Source organism: Sus scrofa, chromosome X (genome assembly GCF_054392235.1).
Source record: "Sus scrofa isolate SSC_HxYL_T2T_F1_AM1 chromosome X, Sscrofa_HxYL_maternal_Yorkshire_Landrace_v2.0, whole genome shotgun sequence".
NCBI classification, from domain to species: domain Eukaryota; kingdom Metazoa; phylum Chordata; class Mammalia; order Artiodactyla; family Suidae; genus Sus; species Sus scrofa.
In genome coordinates, this window is record NC_139401.1 from 105,756,893 (window position 1) to 105,772,977 (window position 16,085).

The following is a 16,085-nucleotide window of genomic DNA, read 5'->3' on the forward strand; positions in this document are numbered from 1 at the left end:
CCTTATTTGAAAATTCTCCATAATAAAATCAGCCCTTTACCAACTAAATTTCATTGATTACCAGGTTTGACAACTGGATTTACTTTAAAATGCAAAAGTATTAAATATTAAAGGATATACATTATCATCTGTTTTGTATTAAGTCATGGATATTAGACTCTATTATCCCTCATCTATTCTCTTGTAGTTGTGTAAAATTATGGTAATTGTGAAATAAATTTAAATTACTGTAATGAAATTGAAGGAATTAATTTGTTTAATTCCAAAATTAAACTTGAATATCTTAAAATTCTTACATTCTACATTCTCATTGATTTTAGTAAACAAAGAGGTAAATTTAGAGAAACTACTAAGTATTTTGGGGTTTTGTTCATTTTGTTTGCTTTATAAATTTCTAAATATTTAGCTTTAATGCTGCAACATCCTAGTAGGGTTTTTAAAAACACGTTTAAAAACACTTGGGCTTAAAGTGTTTTCATCTTTAAGATTTACTCTTTTACCCATATATTGAGCTTGTTTTTTATCTCACTAAGAGGCTAGAAGAGAAGTGTGCTTTGGTAAACATGTACCAATGAATGTGTATGTTTTGGGTGTGGAGTAAGGGGTACTCTGCATAGTGGAAAATAATAGAAACAACTTCTAAGCAAGAAGCAAATCATATTCACTAAAGTGTACTTCACATTCTCATTGAATTGATATGGTAAAGTATTTCACTGAAATACATGTTGTACAAGTATTTGTAACTTTTATAAGCATATGGAAGTGCTACTTTTGGAGGAACCTATCCAAAGCCAAATACAAGTTATTTAGATTGGTTCATTTAGTATTGTTATCTTCTGTCTAGTTACCTGATTATATTAGTTGGCTTGAATGTATTTTCGTTTTAATTGCTTTTGATAAATTATTTCTAAGGAATAGAATCAAAATTGCTTTGAAATCATTAGTGCAATAAAGTTTAATTTTAGCATTTTCTTTTCATATTATACTTTCACAGGCAATTTTGATCTGGTCATTGGTGCAATTTCATAGACCTGATTATGCCAAAATTCCATACCCTGACTGGGGAGTTGCTCTAGGGTGGTGTATGATTATTTTCTGCATTATTTGGATTCCAATTATGGCTATCATAAAAATAATTCAAGCTGAAGGAAACATCTTTCAAGTAAGCATGTTAATATTATTTATACTTTATATAAAATACTTATGATCAAAATGAAGACTAATATGCTTAATCACTCTTCCTTTTATACATGATATAATTATCCATTACTATGTGCATAACATTGTATTTTACTGGATATACACTTTCATGTCTCCTTGTACTAGACTATAAACTCCTTTAAGGAGTTTATCTCACTTGCTGCTATATCTTCGGGCCCTATTAGAGTGCTTAAAAGCATTACCACATAAAAGTTATAGTATCTATACTTGTACGCACAAGGCAAATGACCTTTTTCCTTTATATCTACAATTTTCACCTTTAAAACTTCATCTGGTCACAGTACTAATACATACTGTAATAGCATGTTAAAACTGGGAAAAGTCTGGTAAATTGTCTTGAACCTAATACAGACCCTGTGTTATCCCTCTTCCATGGAGGCCTAGGGGAATGGAGTTGATTATGACATCTCAATAGGATCATGACAAGGTAGGCTCAGGAGTCAAACTGGGTTCAAGATTTAGATCAGGATTTTGTGAATCTTTATCAATGGTTTGACCCTTTCTTTGGTTCTTAAAACTTCCCAGGTATATACTGGTTTGGATCCTCACCTAACCCTCGCCCTAAGACCAGGATAGAAATGTCTGAGAATTTAGTGAAAGTATGTGACGTGATAATGTTGCTTGAATGGGTTTACATACTTTCTTTTGAAATCATTTACATACCTAGTTACTTTGGCTTTGTAGTCAATACAATTGTATTAACAGTTGGTTAAATTGAGTATCATTTTTTTGGTAGATGGTATATTAAGAAATTAGATGATCATTTTGAACTTTTCTATGGTTCTTATTTCATTTTGATTAGCAAGGAGACTTAACACTCTAAAATGAAAATATAGTTTTCATTTTTTTTTCCTTTGGTCCTTTTTAGCGCATTGTAAGCTGCTGCAGACCAGCTTCTAACTGGGGGCCATACCTGGAAAGACACCGTGGAGAAAGATACAAAAACATGGTAGATCCTAAAAAAGAGACTGACCATGAAATACCTACTGTTAGTGGCAGTAGAAAACCAGAATGAGATCTAATTTTTAAAAATATGTGGTTGTGTAATGTGATTATTTTACAATAGAGGAAATTTTTATTTATTTGTATGTTGAGTAGAAAAATGTATATACTATGTTCATAATGGTAGAAGTTTTTTTCCCATTTAAGCAGGAATGTAATATAAAAATGTGAATATACTAATGTTAGTACTGTGATTACTATATTTCTTTTAAGATTATCTATCTGTTAATACACACATAGCTGCCTCTATTTCACAATAGCATTTTTGTAAATATTACTATAATATTTTTCTAATATATTGAAGCCTTTATTTTGAGCTAGTTATTTAGAAAATAGTTATATTTTCTATTATACAGGTTTTAAAATATACTTGCTTATGTTTTCTTAGTACACAATCATTCTTTTCCATAAAGCTGGGGAAAATAAATATTTTTAAAAGAAAGTGTTAAAATTGAAAGCCTCACTTAATTAGAAATGCCAGACATATATGAAAAAATGAACTGCATATATAATATGAGGACTATACCGTAATGCTTTTGATTCATGTCTAAAAACTTCATGTATTTATGGCTCACTTTTTCTATGTAAACTTAGTGGTTATATTCATTATTTAAAAATAGTGACATAAGACAGAAAAACAAGGATTCTATGGTCAGTGAGTGATAAATCTAGAAAATGGAATTCAGAAGCTTTGATTATTTCTTTCCCCTCAAAATGTCTTCCTTAAGTTGTATTTGGAAGAAAAACATGACCCATCTAATTTCTACTGTGTTTCACAAAATTAAGAGTAGTTCATTATATATTCCAAAATCTAGGTTTAATTTCAAATAGAAAATGGAACAAAATACTAATGAGGAAATGGCTTCAATCAAATCTAAGGCCTTATGATTATAATATAGTTAATAGATCAAGTAGAATGATTTTGTCTTGGTGTTCCCGTCGTGGCTCAGTGGTTAACAAATCCGACTAAGAACCACGGGGTTATGGTTGGATCCCTGGCCTTGCTCAGTGGGTTAAGGATCCGGCGTTGCTGTCAGCTATGGTGTAGGTTGCAGACACAGCTTGGATCCTGTGTTGCTGTGGCTCTGGCGTAGGCCGGTGGCTACAGCTCCGATTCATCCTCTAGCCTGGGAACTTCCATATGCTGTGGGAGCGGCCCTAGAAAAGGCAAAAAGACAAAAAAAAAAAAAAAAAAAAAAAAAAAAAAAGAATGATTTTGTCTTATTTGAACAAGCTACTACTTACAGGTGATAACTTATTTACATACTTATTAGGAGACAAACTTTGTCAAACTTGTCAAGAATGAGGGCAGCCAGATTATAAGGTTTTATGTACCAGTTTTCTTATAAAGTATAATGAAAACATATCACTAATAGAGTTATATGTTGATTATGTATCACTGACAATTGGTTTAATGCCACAACCTAGGATGACGCCATTGCCTAGCACATAAGAAGCTTTTCATTTACTCTTAAGGTTCTTAACCCAGGCTTTAGAGAATGTATGAAACTGAAATGATATGTAATATTTTTCTATGGGTATGTGTATGCATTTTTCTAGGGAGAGAGTCCATAGTTTTCATCAAAATACCAAAAGGGATCTGTGACTCATAAAAGTTTGAGAACCACATATACTACTGCTAACTTTTTGTTCTGGTCAAATGAGGAATAATATAATTTTGAACCTTAATTTCTTAAACATTTTAAATTCCTTTTCCTCTTCCTTTTGGTTGAAGATTAAAGAAGTAAGGGATTAGGTGTTTCATTTATAGTGGTAACTTATTTTGGGGAGAGAAGGCATGAAAGTAAGTAGATAAGTAGGCCTGAGACTGAACAATCTCAGTGAATTATGTACAAAAGATGAACTTGTGTTAGATATTTTGAGGGTTTTCTTTGAGGGTAGGTCAAATGCTATTAGTGAATGTCAACAGATTGTTGATTCCTCAATTATATTGGATTTAGTATTATTTGAAACAGATGCTAACTACATCTTAGAAATATTTTGATTTTAATTCATATTATATTACATGCATTCTACCATTATGTTTTGGTGCTATTTGAGGTGTGGATTTTTTACCAAATGGAAAAAAAGCATGCAAATTTCTACAGGTGACTCTTGTAATTCAAGGAAGATTTAGGCATACTTCTAATGAAATAATATCTAATTGGTGACAGAGGAGGTGCTGGAAAAGAAATGCACTTCCAGAGCTGACTACAAAGAGTAGTTAACAGTTTCTGTGACTATCTTTACAAATGTGTAAGTGCCAATCTTAACAGAGTGCTGGCACACTTTAGGGTGGTCAGTGATAGCTCCTATATTATTATAACACAGATTCAGCAGTGGTAAGAAAGACTATTCTGCATAATAGAAAGAATTCTATCAAATCCGATCTACTTTAATGTAAACTTGGAGACATCTATTGTATTTCAAATCATTAGAACTGTTTTTCACACACGAGTGAAATTAAAATCACTATATCTCAGCTATATTCTTTTTACTGTAGCTTATTAAAAATAACTGTTTCCCTATTGTGCTTTCATTCCCTCCCCAGTAAAATATATATTAGCAATATAATCAATTCTTTAAATGTGGGTAAGCAAATTGACAAATGTCTGGATTTTGTATCTGACTTGGCATCCCCTACCCCTTTAAATAATAATTCATTTGGTATAAACACATATAATCAAATGAATCCACTCAAAGTGCCTTTAATAACTGCCTCCACTGTCATCACATTCTGTAAGCTCATCAGTGGATTTCCGGTTAACTAATGCACCATTTAAACCCTTAGTAACTAGGAATTGTTCCAGTTCAGCCAGCTTGTATTCCACGATCCTGAGGTTTACCAATATTCGCTTCTGCATGGCTACTGAGTGTGGGAAATTAGTTAAGATATCCCGAGAGAGACTGTTGACTGAAAGACTCTTATCAGTACTGCTCTTAGTTGACCGAGTAGAAGAGGATGATCTTACTAGTGCAAGAGAAGTCAAATTTGATGACATTTCACCAGTGTTTCTCTGTAAGGGAAGGAAATTATACATATGTAGTTTATTGAGTTTGGCAATGTCCAAATACAACCAAATAACAATATGCTTAGTCTTGGTTACCACAATGAACAGATTGCCCTCCCTCAAGATTAAAATCTGTTGAATGAATACACTGATTTGGAAATATGCCCTTCCCAAAAAAGACTGAGAAAAAAAATATGAAAGTATTCTTGTAATGCCCAAATGCCGTACCCTTGGCTTACATTTCTTGGGCAGTCCCGTAGGTCTGTACTTGGACCCTGTCTGACTCTTATCTAAAAGCACCTCCCTTGGAACTTTAAATCCAGGAAATGCACATTTTGAGCTTAATTATTTTTGAATGCCCCCAAAAGCCCTCATAAAGATGGCTGAAACGGAAAATACAAGGGAGGAAGAGGCAAACAGAAACATATGGGACAGTAGAAGCCAGAGAAGAGGAGAGAAGATACAGATTCTTAAAATGGGAGGTGGTGGTGAGGAGTGGGCACTTTCTGCTGTACTTTTCAAGTGAGTGAAAAGCTGACCATACCGCTTACTGACCTGGGGCTTTTGATAACATACCGCAGCTGTGGAACTGCTGGTCAACATGAGAGAAGTATGGGGGTAAAGAGTAAACATCCGGGGCTCTTTCAAAAGAAAAAGAAATGAGGTGACCTCCCCTCACTCTTATTTTAGTATTTCACTATCCTTCTACGCTCTTAAACTTGCCCTCCTCCCCAATCCATGTATTCATCCAGCTTCATCCAATTCCAATCGTTCTTACACACTTTACCTGAAACCCAGTTTTCCAATAGACAAACATGAAGGTGAAGAGAACGCCGCTCACTAGCAGAAACAGGATACTCATGGCTCCTCTTTGGCCTCTTCTCTCTTCTCGGGCACCAAGGCACTCGGGGGGCAGTTGGGAAGCAGGGGGCTGCTAGCCGCCCGGACCCAGGAAGCCGTGAGCCAGGATGCTAAGCGTCCCGCCCTGCCTGGTGCAACTGGGATGCAAGGCTGCTTCCAGCTTTATATACTGGAGAGGGCGCGTGACCTCACAATTGAGCACGCACGTGCGGGCACTGCGTCACAATCTGATGACGTCATACCGACCTGCAGGAAATCAGGCGACACTTTACTAACTGCCCAACTGGTTACAGTTAGGAGAATAAGAGGCAATGGGGGAGTTTGGGGTTGGGGGAAGCTGAAACATGGTAGACAGACTCAGAATTGACTGGTTAACTGGTTAAATACTAGATATTTTTTGTTGTTAACTTGTTATCTTTAATACAATCACGTCATTAGTCATCTCAAAAGCAACTTCAAAAACAAGGTAGAAATGCACCGTAGGAAGTAGCTACCTACAAATTGTGAGTCTTGGCCAAATACCTCCTCCCAACTCAACTCTACTCACATTGGGATAGTTCATGTACATTTGTGTCATTGTACAGCTTAAAAAGTAATTCCAAGGACATTTCCCCATATAGTTCTCACAATAATTTTGTGCTATAGGTATTTTTTAATACTGTGTCTACTTTTGGAAATGCAGAAACAGATTCAGGTGTTAAGTAGACTCATTTGAAACTAGTGGCAAAAGCAGGACTTGAATCCATTATTTCTGTGAGTATATAATTAAGGTCTGTCTCTCAAACTAGAGTGCACATTCCAGAGGAACAGAGACTTTATTTTTGCTCATAGTCATATTCCCAGGGTAGAACACAATGCCCACCCTTTACACGGGTGTTTAAAAAATACTTGTTACATAAATAAATGTTTAAGCATTGAACTCATAATTGAGAAATGTTTGATATGAGAAATGTATAAATATAATTCCTTTCCTTCTCAAACTTATTAAACACCCGTGTAAAGGGTGGGCATTGTGTTCTACCATGGGAATATGACTATGAGCAAAAATAAAGTCTCTGTTCCTCTGGAATGTGCACTCTAGTTTGAGAGATAGACATTAATCAAATACTCACAGAAATAATGTAAAAGTGCAATAAGTGATGACAAGAAGTACATGATGACACATCAGCTTATAATACCATATGAGATGTAAAGGAGAATGAAGGTGCTGGCATTATGGCTTTCTCAATTGGAAGCATGGGAAATAACCAAGTATGGGGATGATGCTGATCATGAATTTGGTGTTGGGCATGCTGAGTTTGAGGTGACTTTGAAACATGAAATAATAAATCTCAGGGAAATAAGACATAAATATATGAGGCATCTGCATTATGAATGACAATTGAAGCTCTAAATATGTAAGAAAGTCCCTCATGTCTGTGTAGGATGTACAAACAGAGAAGTTAGAATAGGGCATTGTAGAACACCTTGGTGTCCAAAGGAACACTTCAAAGATTTTGGAAAATATTCTTATCAAGCACATTGACTGTTGCTAACCAACAAAATTACTGTAATACCTTCTTTTTCCTTTTTTTTTAAACCTTGCCCATGAATTTATTTTTAGCAGAGATCTTTATATTTTCATATGGCTTTTAGTTACTAACTAGTGTCCTTTCCATTTCAACTTGAAGGATTCCATTGGGCATTTCCTTTGGTGTAGGTCTATTGGTTAACAAACTCTTTCAGACATGTTTGTTTGGAAATGTCTTGATTTCTCCCTTATTATTGACTGACATATTTGCAGGATGTAAAATTCTCAGTTGATAGTTTACTTCTTTCAGCAATTTAAATGTATCATCCTATTGCCTCCTGGCCTGCAAAGTTCTGCTGGAAAATCCACCCATAATTTTATTGGGGATTCCTTGTAGATGATGAGTCACATTTCTCTTGCTGTTTTCATTATTCCCTCCTTTGTCTTTGATTTTCAGCAGGTTGATTATGTGTCTCAATATGGGTCTCTTAAAGCGGATCATTGGGCTTCTTAGATTTGTACGTTCACATACTACCCTAAATTTGAGAAAATTTTTGTCATCGTTTCTTCAAAAAATCTTTCTCCTCCTTTCTCTCTCTCTTTTTCTAGGACTTCCATAATGCATATATTGATCCATCTGATGGTATCCCACAAATACTTTAGGCTCTGTTCTCTTTTTCTTAGTCTTCTTTCTTTTTACTCATCAGACTTTATAATTTCCAATGTCTTCAGCTTCACTGATTCTTTCACCTCCCCATTCAAGTCTTCTTTTGAATCTCTCTAGTGAATTTTTCAATTAAGCTATCAAATTTTTCAGCTCCGAAAGTTCTTTAACTCTTTATTATTTCCATATCTGTTGATATTCTCATTTTGTTCCTATATCATTTTCCTGAATTCCTTTAGTTCTTTGTCCATGTTTCCCTTTAGCTCTTTCAGTAAGATTGTTGACATAACGTACTAAATGTTGATTTTTAAGATGTGGCAGCTAGTAGAAATGATTGAAAGTATACTATCTTCCAATCTGTAAGAAATTAAAATAAATAAATAAATAAATAAAGGAGTGGATGTCACACATATAATTGACTTTCAATTTTTTAACTGCCTGTTAATTGGATGCCAACTTTTCTTTTGTTTTTCATTTGTCTAATACCTTGAAAACATCCTTCTTTTTTTCATACTTCAAGAATAGTATATTTCTAAGATATGGACTTAGAACTGCCACTCATGTGACTTACTGTTTAAACTAGTTGTAGTCACTTATTGTATGTATGTGTCAAACAGGTTTCCTGCCTCCATGGCATCTCCTAAGCTTATAGAAGAAATATAGTTAGCTTTTTACCATGATGATTTGACACATATCTGGGGCTGGCTTTTGCTCATGTCTCCCTTTTTTTCTTCCTCTTCCATTTTGTTTCTATATTTTGGAAAATATTAATGTTTAGTTGAGCAAAAAATTTTTATCATTATTTGAAAATTCTAGGAATATGTTTATTCAGAAAATAATCAAGAACATTCAAACCAAAGAAGAAACTCAGATGAAAAGTTTAACTGTAACTGCAAACAATAGCCTAGATTAGTAGGTAACAAAATAAGCAGAGAAGGGAGACCCTTAGATTTTTTGGAATGATTTCAAGAGTAAAGAGTTCTATGAATCATGTTAGAAAATAGTTCATATAATACTACGAATGAGTAGATGACACAGGACAAATCAGAGTGATTTAATTTTTGTTTAACAACAGTTTTTTCTTTGCCTTGATTCTACCACCATGCAAAAATAATAAAGCTAGTTAGCACAAGTCTTGAATTTATAAATGTTTAAAATATTTAAATTTCTTACTTTGTTTTATAGGTTGAGTAATTGTCATTATTGTTTCCACAAATAGTTTTAAATTACTAAAACACAAAATTTTGTTGAACTAAATGAATTTGCAATAATGGTATGTTTTTAAGGAGTTTAGTCTTGTGAATTTATATAACGTTACAAATCATAAAAAAGAATGTGTTGGCTTAAATTGTAAGTTCCACATCCTTAGTTAACTTTATTCCTTAAAGTCATATTAAATTGAGCTAAGTAGTAAATATACTTTGGCTATCTGGACAATTCTAAGCAAGAAAAGTGTACAAAGCATTGGTCACTACACCCAGTTTTCATTTATCTTTGCTCCTTATTTATATAACAGCTGTAAATTTAACAGGATGAATAAAGCCTTTGGATAGTAATAACATACACATTTATTCCTTTAAAATATTGTAAATAATATGAAATGTGTGCTGGTGGAGAAGAAAGAGCTAGACAGTTTTGATTTTCTGAATTCTATTTTTCTCTACAAGGAAACAAGTTTAATTGGTTAGATCTGGTAATGATAGATATTTGAGTTTGGACTGGGTACAATTGTTAGAGAAAAACGAACATATATGAGATAATGGATATAATTTATATTTTTGTTTATTAGAGGAATTATCACAATTGTATTAAGATGATAAATATAACATACATTGTTTTATTTAATATGCTTATAAAGCTAATTATATTTTAAAAATAAGATGGAAAGCTTCACATTATCATATAACTGTACATTTAAATGTGTCTAAACATATACATATAAAAACTATTAAGGATAGAAATAAAAGTGGCTTATGGATATTTTATTGGAAATTATTATGTGAAAATTATTAAATACCCTAGAACACAGAAAATAAAATCAGAATGAGTTTTCTTTTGTTTAAAGACCATATTATTTTGTACACAGAAAACAGATTACTTATTATTATTGAAATATTTTGTAAATTCTCTGTACTTCTGGCATATATTTTAAATCATCTTTTTTTTTTTTTCTTTTTCTTTTTGGTTGTACCTGCAGCATGTGAAAGTTCCTAGGCCAGGGATCAAACCTGCACCACAGCAGCAAACCCTGGCTGCTGCAGTGCCAATGACAGATCCTTAACCATCTGTGCCACAAGGGTACACCTTAAATCATCTTTTTAAGCTTCTTATTTTTGGAAAAAAGGTAAGTTCCTAATGATCACTGTTTGCTTATTGCTGTACTTTAAAAATATTGACTGTAAATATTTAAATATTTGTACATCTTGGTCATTAGCAAGCATGTGCTTATTCAGTTATAAAATGCTGTTTCAGTTGTCTCTGCTGCAAATTTACTTAATTTGATGGTAATTTTTCTATATTTCTTTATGACTTCCCTCCCTCTTAAGGATTTTATTTATTGTGTTAGCATAAAATAAAAACCCACTCTTGTTTTCTCCCCCAAATCTTGGTTTGTGCTATGAAAGAGTGTTTCTGATAAATTTGTTATCTTTGTGAACAACTGTGTATGCAGAGAAAAATTTGCATTTCCCTGGTAGTGCCTTTTCCTGTTTATATATGCAGGAAAGGTATTACCTTGTATAATAAACAGAAAGTAAAGGGATTCCCAGGTCTTTCCACCTTCTAATGACTATTTCTTCTCCGGGTCTCTAACAATATAAGTTCAACTTAAAGACACTGCAGAACCTATGCTTTCACAAGTACCAATTCCTTTATAAATCAGTGTAGTCAGTGAGGTCTCATGCTTTGGGTTATTGTTAAGTACAGTGACTATCACAATGTGAAGTGTGAAATATTATTGGTTTGTTGACTCATGAAATGTGAAAGATTATTGATGTTTTTGAACTATTATTAATTTAAAAAATATCTCAGAGACGGGTTTGATATTATGGAATGTGATGGTGGTGGTTGGCAGGTTATTGAATAGACATATACAATTTCAATTATAGGATAACTGCCTCTTGGAGTAAGAGGAAAAATTAAGGGCAGTAAGAGAAACAAGGCAAACAAATGTGGCTTTGAAAGAATGGATAAGAGGTGAGAGGTTATGGTTGTGTGTGTGTGTGTGTGAGAGAGAGAGAGAAAACCACTCAAGTTGTCCAGAAGTGAAAGATGGGAAACAAGCAGCAGAAGTTACTTCTTATTGAATTGCCATTAACAAACTATACTAATGCAGTTTGGTAGGCTCTCTTTAGTTTATGAAGCTACATGATTGAGACAGGAACTACAGAGTACTATCTTATTGTTAGAGGAGTGGTGGAAAAATGTGTTTTCACCTTAGTTTCGCATCAGAATCAGGCCTATTTCATGTGCTTGCAGAATGTGGTTTTAGAGTCCACTTCATTCTTACACAGGAAAAGATAAACCCCCACCCGCACTAGTAAACTAAAAATTCTAGGTTGTAAAAGCTTTTGTTCACTCACGTTTTTATATATGACGTAAAATACTTCTTCCTCCTGAGACTTTATACTAATGTGTACATAACATCAATTTTCTAACAGTTTTTAAAAAATACCTAGATTATATTGTCATTTGTTATTTAACACAATCAATAACATTTCATTGCTAATGTATTTGAATAATGCAGTAAAGGCTGTATAAATTCTTAGTGTAAGTAACTTATGGAGCTCCCACTGTGGCACAATAAAAACGAATTTGACTAGTGACCATGAGGTTGCAGGTTCAAACCCTGGCCTTGCTCAGTGGGTTGAGGATCTGGCGTTGCCGTGAGCTGTGGTGTAGGTTGCAGATGTGGCTTGGATCCTGCATTGCTGTGGCTGTGGTGTATGCCAGCCAGTTGTGGCTCGGATTTGACCCCTAGCCTGGGAACCTTCGTGTGCTGTGGGTGCAGCCCTAAAAAGCAAAAGCAAATTAAAAAAAATAATAACTTATGATATCACAATATTCGATGGTGTGACTGTTTTCCTCTTTTGTCTTTTTTTTTCAGTTTTACAGATACATGAAATAGATAGGAAGCTTGATTTGGTTGTTTTATTGGTTATTGCTGTTTGAGTGTTTGAGAGCATGTTAGTCATACACAGTTTTTCTGAAATTCTTACTCCAATATTTCTTGTTTCGTTTAGGTTTAGATTCAGCCAGAACTGAGATCCAAAATAAAAATATTTTTAACAAACAAAAGAGTTGATTAAAAGACAAGCAGTTCAATATGGGCAGTGGAGATTCATAAATGTATTGGGAACCCTGGTTTGTTATACTCTGTTGTTTTGTCCTTTTCAACATGTATCTTTCACCTCATGGTCCAAGATGGTTGCCGAACTGTTCTGTTAACATGCTGATGGGAAAGGTGAAGAAGGACACGCTTCTTCTCTTTTAAGGATGTTTCCCCAAAGTTGCATATGATACTACCGCTTTCATTTTACTGGCCACAAGGTAGATATGTGGCCAAAACTAGCTGCAAAAGAGGCTAAGAAATGTAGTATTTTTTCTTAGGCATATGCTACTGAGAAGAAGGATGAGCAATTACTGAAGGATGTCCATTAATCTCTGGGACACCTTCCAGAGGAGGGGACTTAGATTTTTGTCTCGGGATACCAAACCAACCTTTCACCTATAAGACACACACAAACTCCGTCATTGTAAGGATTTGGTTGATATTTGAAAATTAGGGAAAATGAGAGGGAGGACAGCAATCTGGCTTGTTCAGAATTCTACGCATCTACCTCTTCTTCCTTGCTTTAATTGAAATTGTCTAAAAAAATAGTTCTTCCCTTCCAATTGTTGTTCTCCCAGAACGAGTTCCAAGTAGATCATATCTATTCAAGGCCATGTAACTAGGCCTGCTGCATTAACAATTTATATGTTGATACTTTTTCCTATTGACTTACATAATTTTGTGCTGACTGCTATAAAAACAAAACATTTATTTTATGAAATTCAATTAGGACGTGTTTTAGAGAAACTAAACAAATATGAACTAAGAAACATATGTTGAATTTTTTCTTTCTGATCATGCATTCTCTAGTCACACATTTCATCAACAGAGGGCATTGTAAGCTTATTTCATTTTGGGGGGTTTCTCTGCACTTTTAAATTATAGCTTTCTTTCATTTGGAATTGTACCATTTAATCCAGGGTCAAATAAATAAGTGGTATGTTTTATTTGTTAAATATACCACAGATCATTGACCTATGACACCATAATCCAGACTTCACTACATATAAATCACCATGGAATTTTGCTGAGAACATGCCCTTTAAAATTAATCATATTTGAGTCAAAATTACTAGGTATATTCCTTTTCTTTGTTTTAAAATAAAAAGGTGAAAGGCTATATACTCTATGATCAACCCTAATCTGAGACCTTGTTTTTATTCCTCTACCCCATATCTCCCCTGGTGTTGTAACATAGGCAAAATAAAAAGATTAATCTGAGTGATGATGCTTAAATCTGACATTTTAATTTCAGTGACGTTGTTTTACTTTAAGTAACATTTAGAGCTTATTTTAAGTGACCTGCAATATGATCTGGAATATGTTCTGGAAAGTATTAAGGGACTTGGAAGAAAAATTGCTTTTAGGTTTTTTTACTAAGACAATGAGCTACATGTCCATCTCAAATCGAGACTTTAATAATTCATTTTGTTTGTCACTAAAACTTTGAAATGCCAACCTGAGGATTTTACTAAAATATAATTTTCAGCCTTTTTGTAACTTGAAATAGTGGAAAATATTGATAATTGTTTTTAACATCCTTGGGAAAGCTAAGTACAATACACGATTTTTCTAGTAACATCCATACTTCAGTTGTCTAAAATAAACCAGGTTTTTTTTTGAGAGGGTGGTGGTATGTGTAAGTGATGCCGGAAAAGAACTTTATCCTCAAAATATGGGATACATCAGGAAAAATAAACCTTCCAAACAACTCCACAAAAGGTCTGGGGAAACTATTCATTACTTTCCGCTCACTCAACAAACATTTACTGAATAGCAGGCACTGTTCTAGAACAGTGAGGATACAGTGGTGAACAAAACAGACAAAAATCCTCCTTGCAGCTTGTATTCTATTGGGAAGCTATATTCAAATTCCAAGACTGACTATTTATGTTTTTTTCATATTTTCATGGCCTATTTAATTAGCCAGTAATTTTAAAAGTCAGATCATGGTAAAAGAGGGAAGGCTGCTCCTTAATACATTTTTTGAAGCTAACATAACTCTGACATAAAATCTTGCCAAATATAGCACAGAGAATTTAAAGACTGAGACTCTTAAAATGAAAAATTACTAACATAAAGCACTAAACAAATAAAATATGGACAATATCAAATAATAATATCACCAAATATAATTCTCAGAATGTTAAGAAGACAACATTAGGAAATCTCTTAGCATATCATTTCCATAGATCAAAAGAAAAAGATACTCTAAGACTATCTCAATAGATGTCCAAAAGAGGCAATTTCTAAGTTTCAACATCCATTTCTGGATTAACAATACTAAGCATTGATTTTTCAAAGCCTACGCATGAAAGAATAGGTCCTTAATATTATGATATTGAGATGAAAACAATAATTAACATCATCTGTAACAGTAACACACTAGAAACATAATCAAAATCAAGAACAAGACAAGCATGTTCCAGCACTATAATCATTTAATAATGGTATAGAAATTACAGTGAATGCAGTAAGAAAAATCTGCATAGAAAATCTAAAAGATTCTGCATAAAAAAGTCTTAGAAATAATGAGAGAGTTTAAAGTGCCTGGATGCAAAGTAAATGAACAGATTAAATAGCTTTCTTATATAGTGATAATAACTAGTTGGAAAATGGAGTAGGAAAACAAGACCACTTGCAAGGACAACATGATGTATAAAATACCCAGAAACAAAAAATAAAAAAATTTGGCCAAGGACAATTGCAAGATGTATGTAAATATAGAAAAATAGCATGTTCCTGGATAGTAAGACAATATCAACGGGCCACGTTTTCAAAAATTCAGATGTAATTTTACTGTAATTCAGACAAAACCCCAAGAGGATTTTTGAAATTTGAGAAAATGATTTTACCATTCATCTGGAAGTTTAAAAACATGAGACAGACAAGAAATTTTTGAAGAACAAAAATAAAGATATGTGCTTATATAAAAATGTATCAAAAACCACTTTTTAAAAAAATGTGATATTAGGACAGGAATATGCAGACATGGAAAGAGACTGGAAAACGCAGAACAAAGTGAATATTCTAGTAGAAAATTGGCAAGAACAAAAAAAAGTAAAATAATTGACAAAAAAAATAATGCCCAGTCTAATTAGCAATCAAAGAAATAAAAATTAAAATGAGGTATATATATTTGACTAATATTTTTAAAATACTATTCCTCAGTGAAGATGAATGTGGATACTCATTCTGTTAATAGGAATGCAAATTAGCTCAAATGTTCTCAAAAGCAATATGTCAAAATGGCTTTAAAATATTCATATCCTAGTAATCCCATACCATCAATCTATCCTAAGAAACTATTACGGGGAGTTCCTGTTGTGGCTCAGCGGGTTACAAACCCAACATATCCATGAGGATGCAGGTTCCATCCCTGGCCTCCCTCAGTAGGTTAAGGATCCTGTGAGCTGTGAGCTGTGGTGTAGGTAGCAGACGCAGCTCAGATCCGCGTTGCTGTGGCTGTGGTGTAGGCTGGTAGTT

At 33.6% G+C, this 16,085-nt stretch overlaps 2 protein-coding genes across 7 annotated transcripts in view; one reads left to right on the top strand and one right to left on the bottom strand.

The window, feature by feature from the left end:
- Positions 1 to 2,665, top strand: part of SLC6A14 (solute carrier family 6 member 14) — a 371,528-nt gene extending 368,863 nt beyond the window's left edge. For all 6 annotated transcript variants that reach the window (XM_085006371.1, XM_085006372.1, XM_085006375.1 and 3 more), the window contains 2 exons: positions 995 to 1,162; positions 2,090 to 2,665. In XM_085006371.1, the coding sequence (XP_084862497.1) occupies positions 995 to 1,162; positions 2,090 to 2,236 (315 nt within the window). In that variant the 3' untranslated portion in view covers positions 2,237 to 2,665. The remainder of the gene's footprint in view (positions 1 to 994; positions 1,163 to 2,089) is intronic.
- A 2,241-nt stretch (positions 2,666 to 4,906) lies between these two features.
- CT83 (cancer/testis antigen 83) lies at positions 4,907 to 6,180 on the bottom strand. Its single transcript, XM_005673848.4, has 2 exons — positions 6,022 to 6,180; positions 4,907 to 5,240 (listed from the first exon to the last, which is right to left on the bottom strand). The coding sequence occupies exons 1-2, from the start codon at positions 6,094 to 6,096 to the stop codon at positions 4,932 to 4,934; spliced, it is 384 nt and encodes a 127-aa protein (XP_005673905.1). The 5' UTR covers positions 6,097 to 6,180; the 3' UTR covers positions 4,907 to 4,931.
- Positions 6,181 to 16,085: the final 9,905 nt, after the last annotated feature.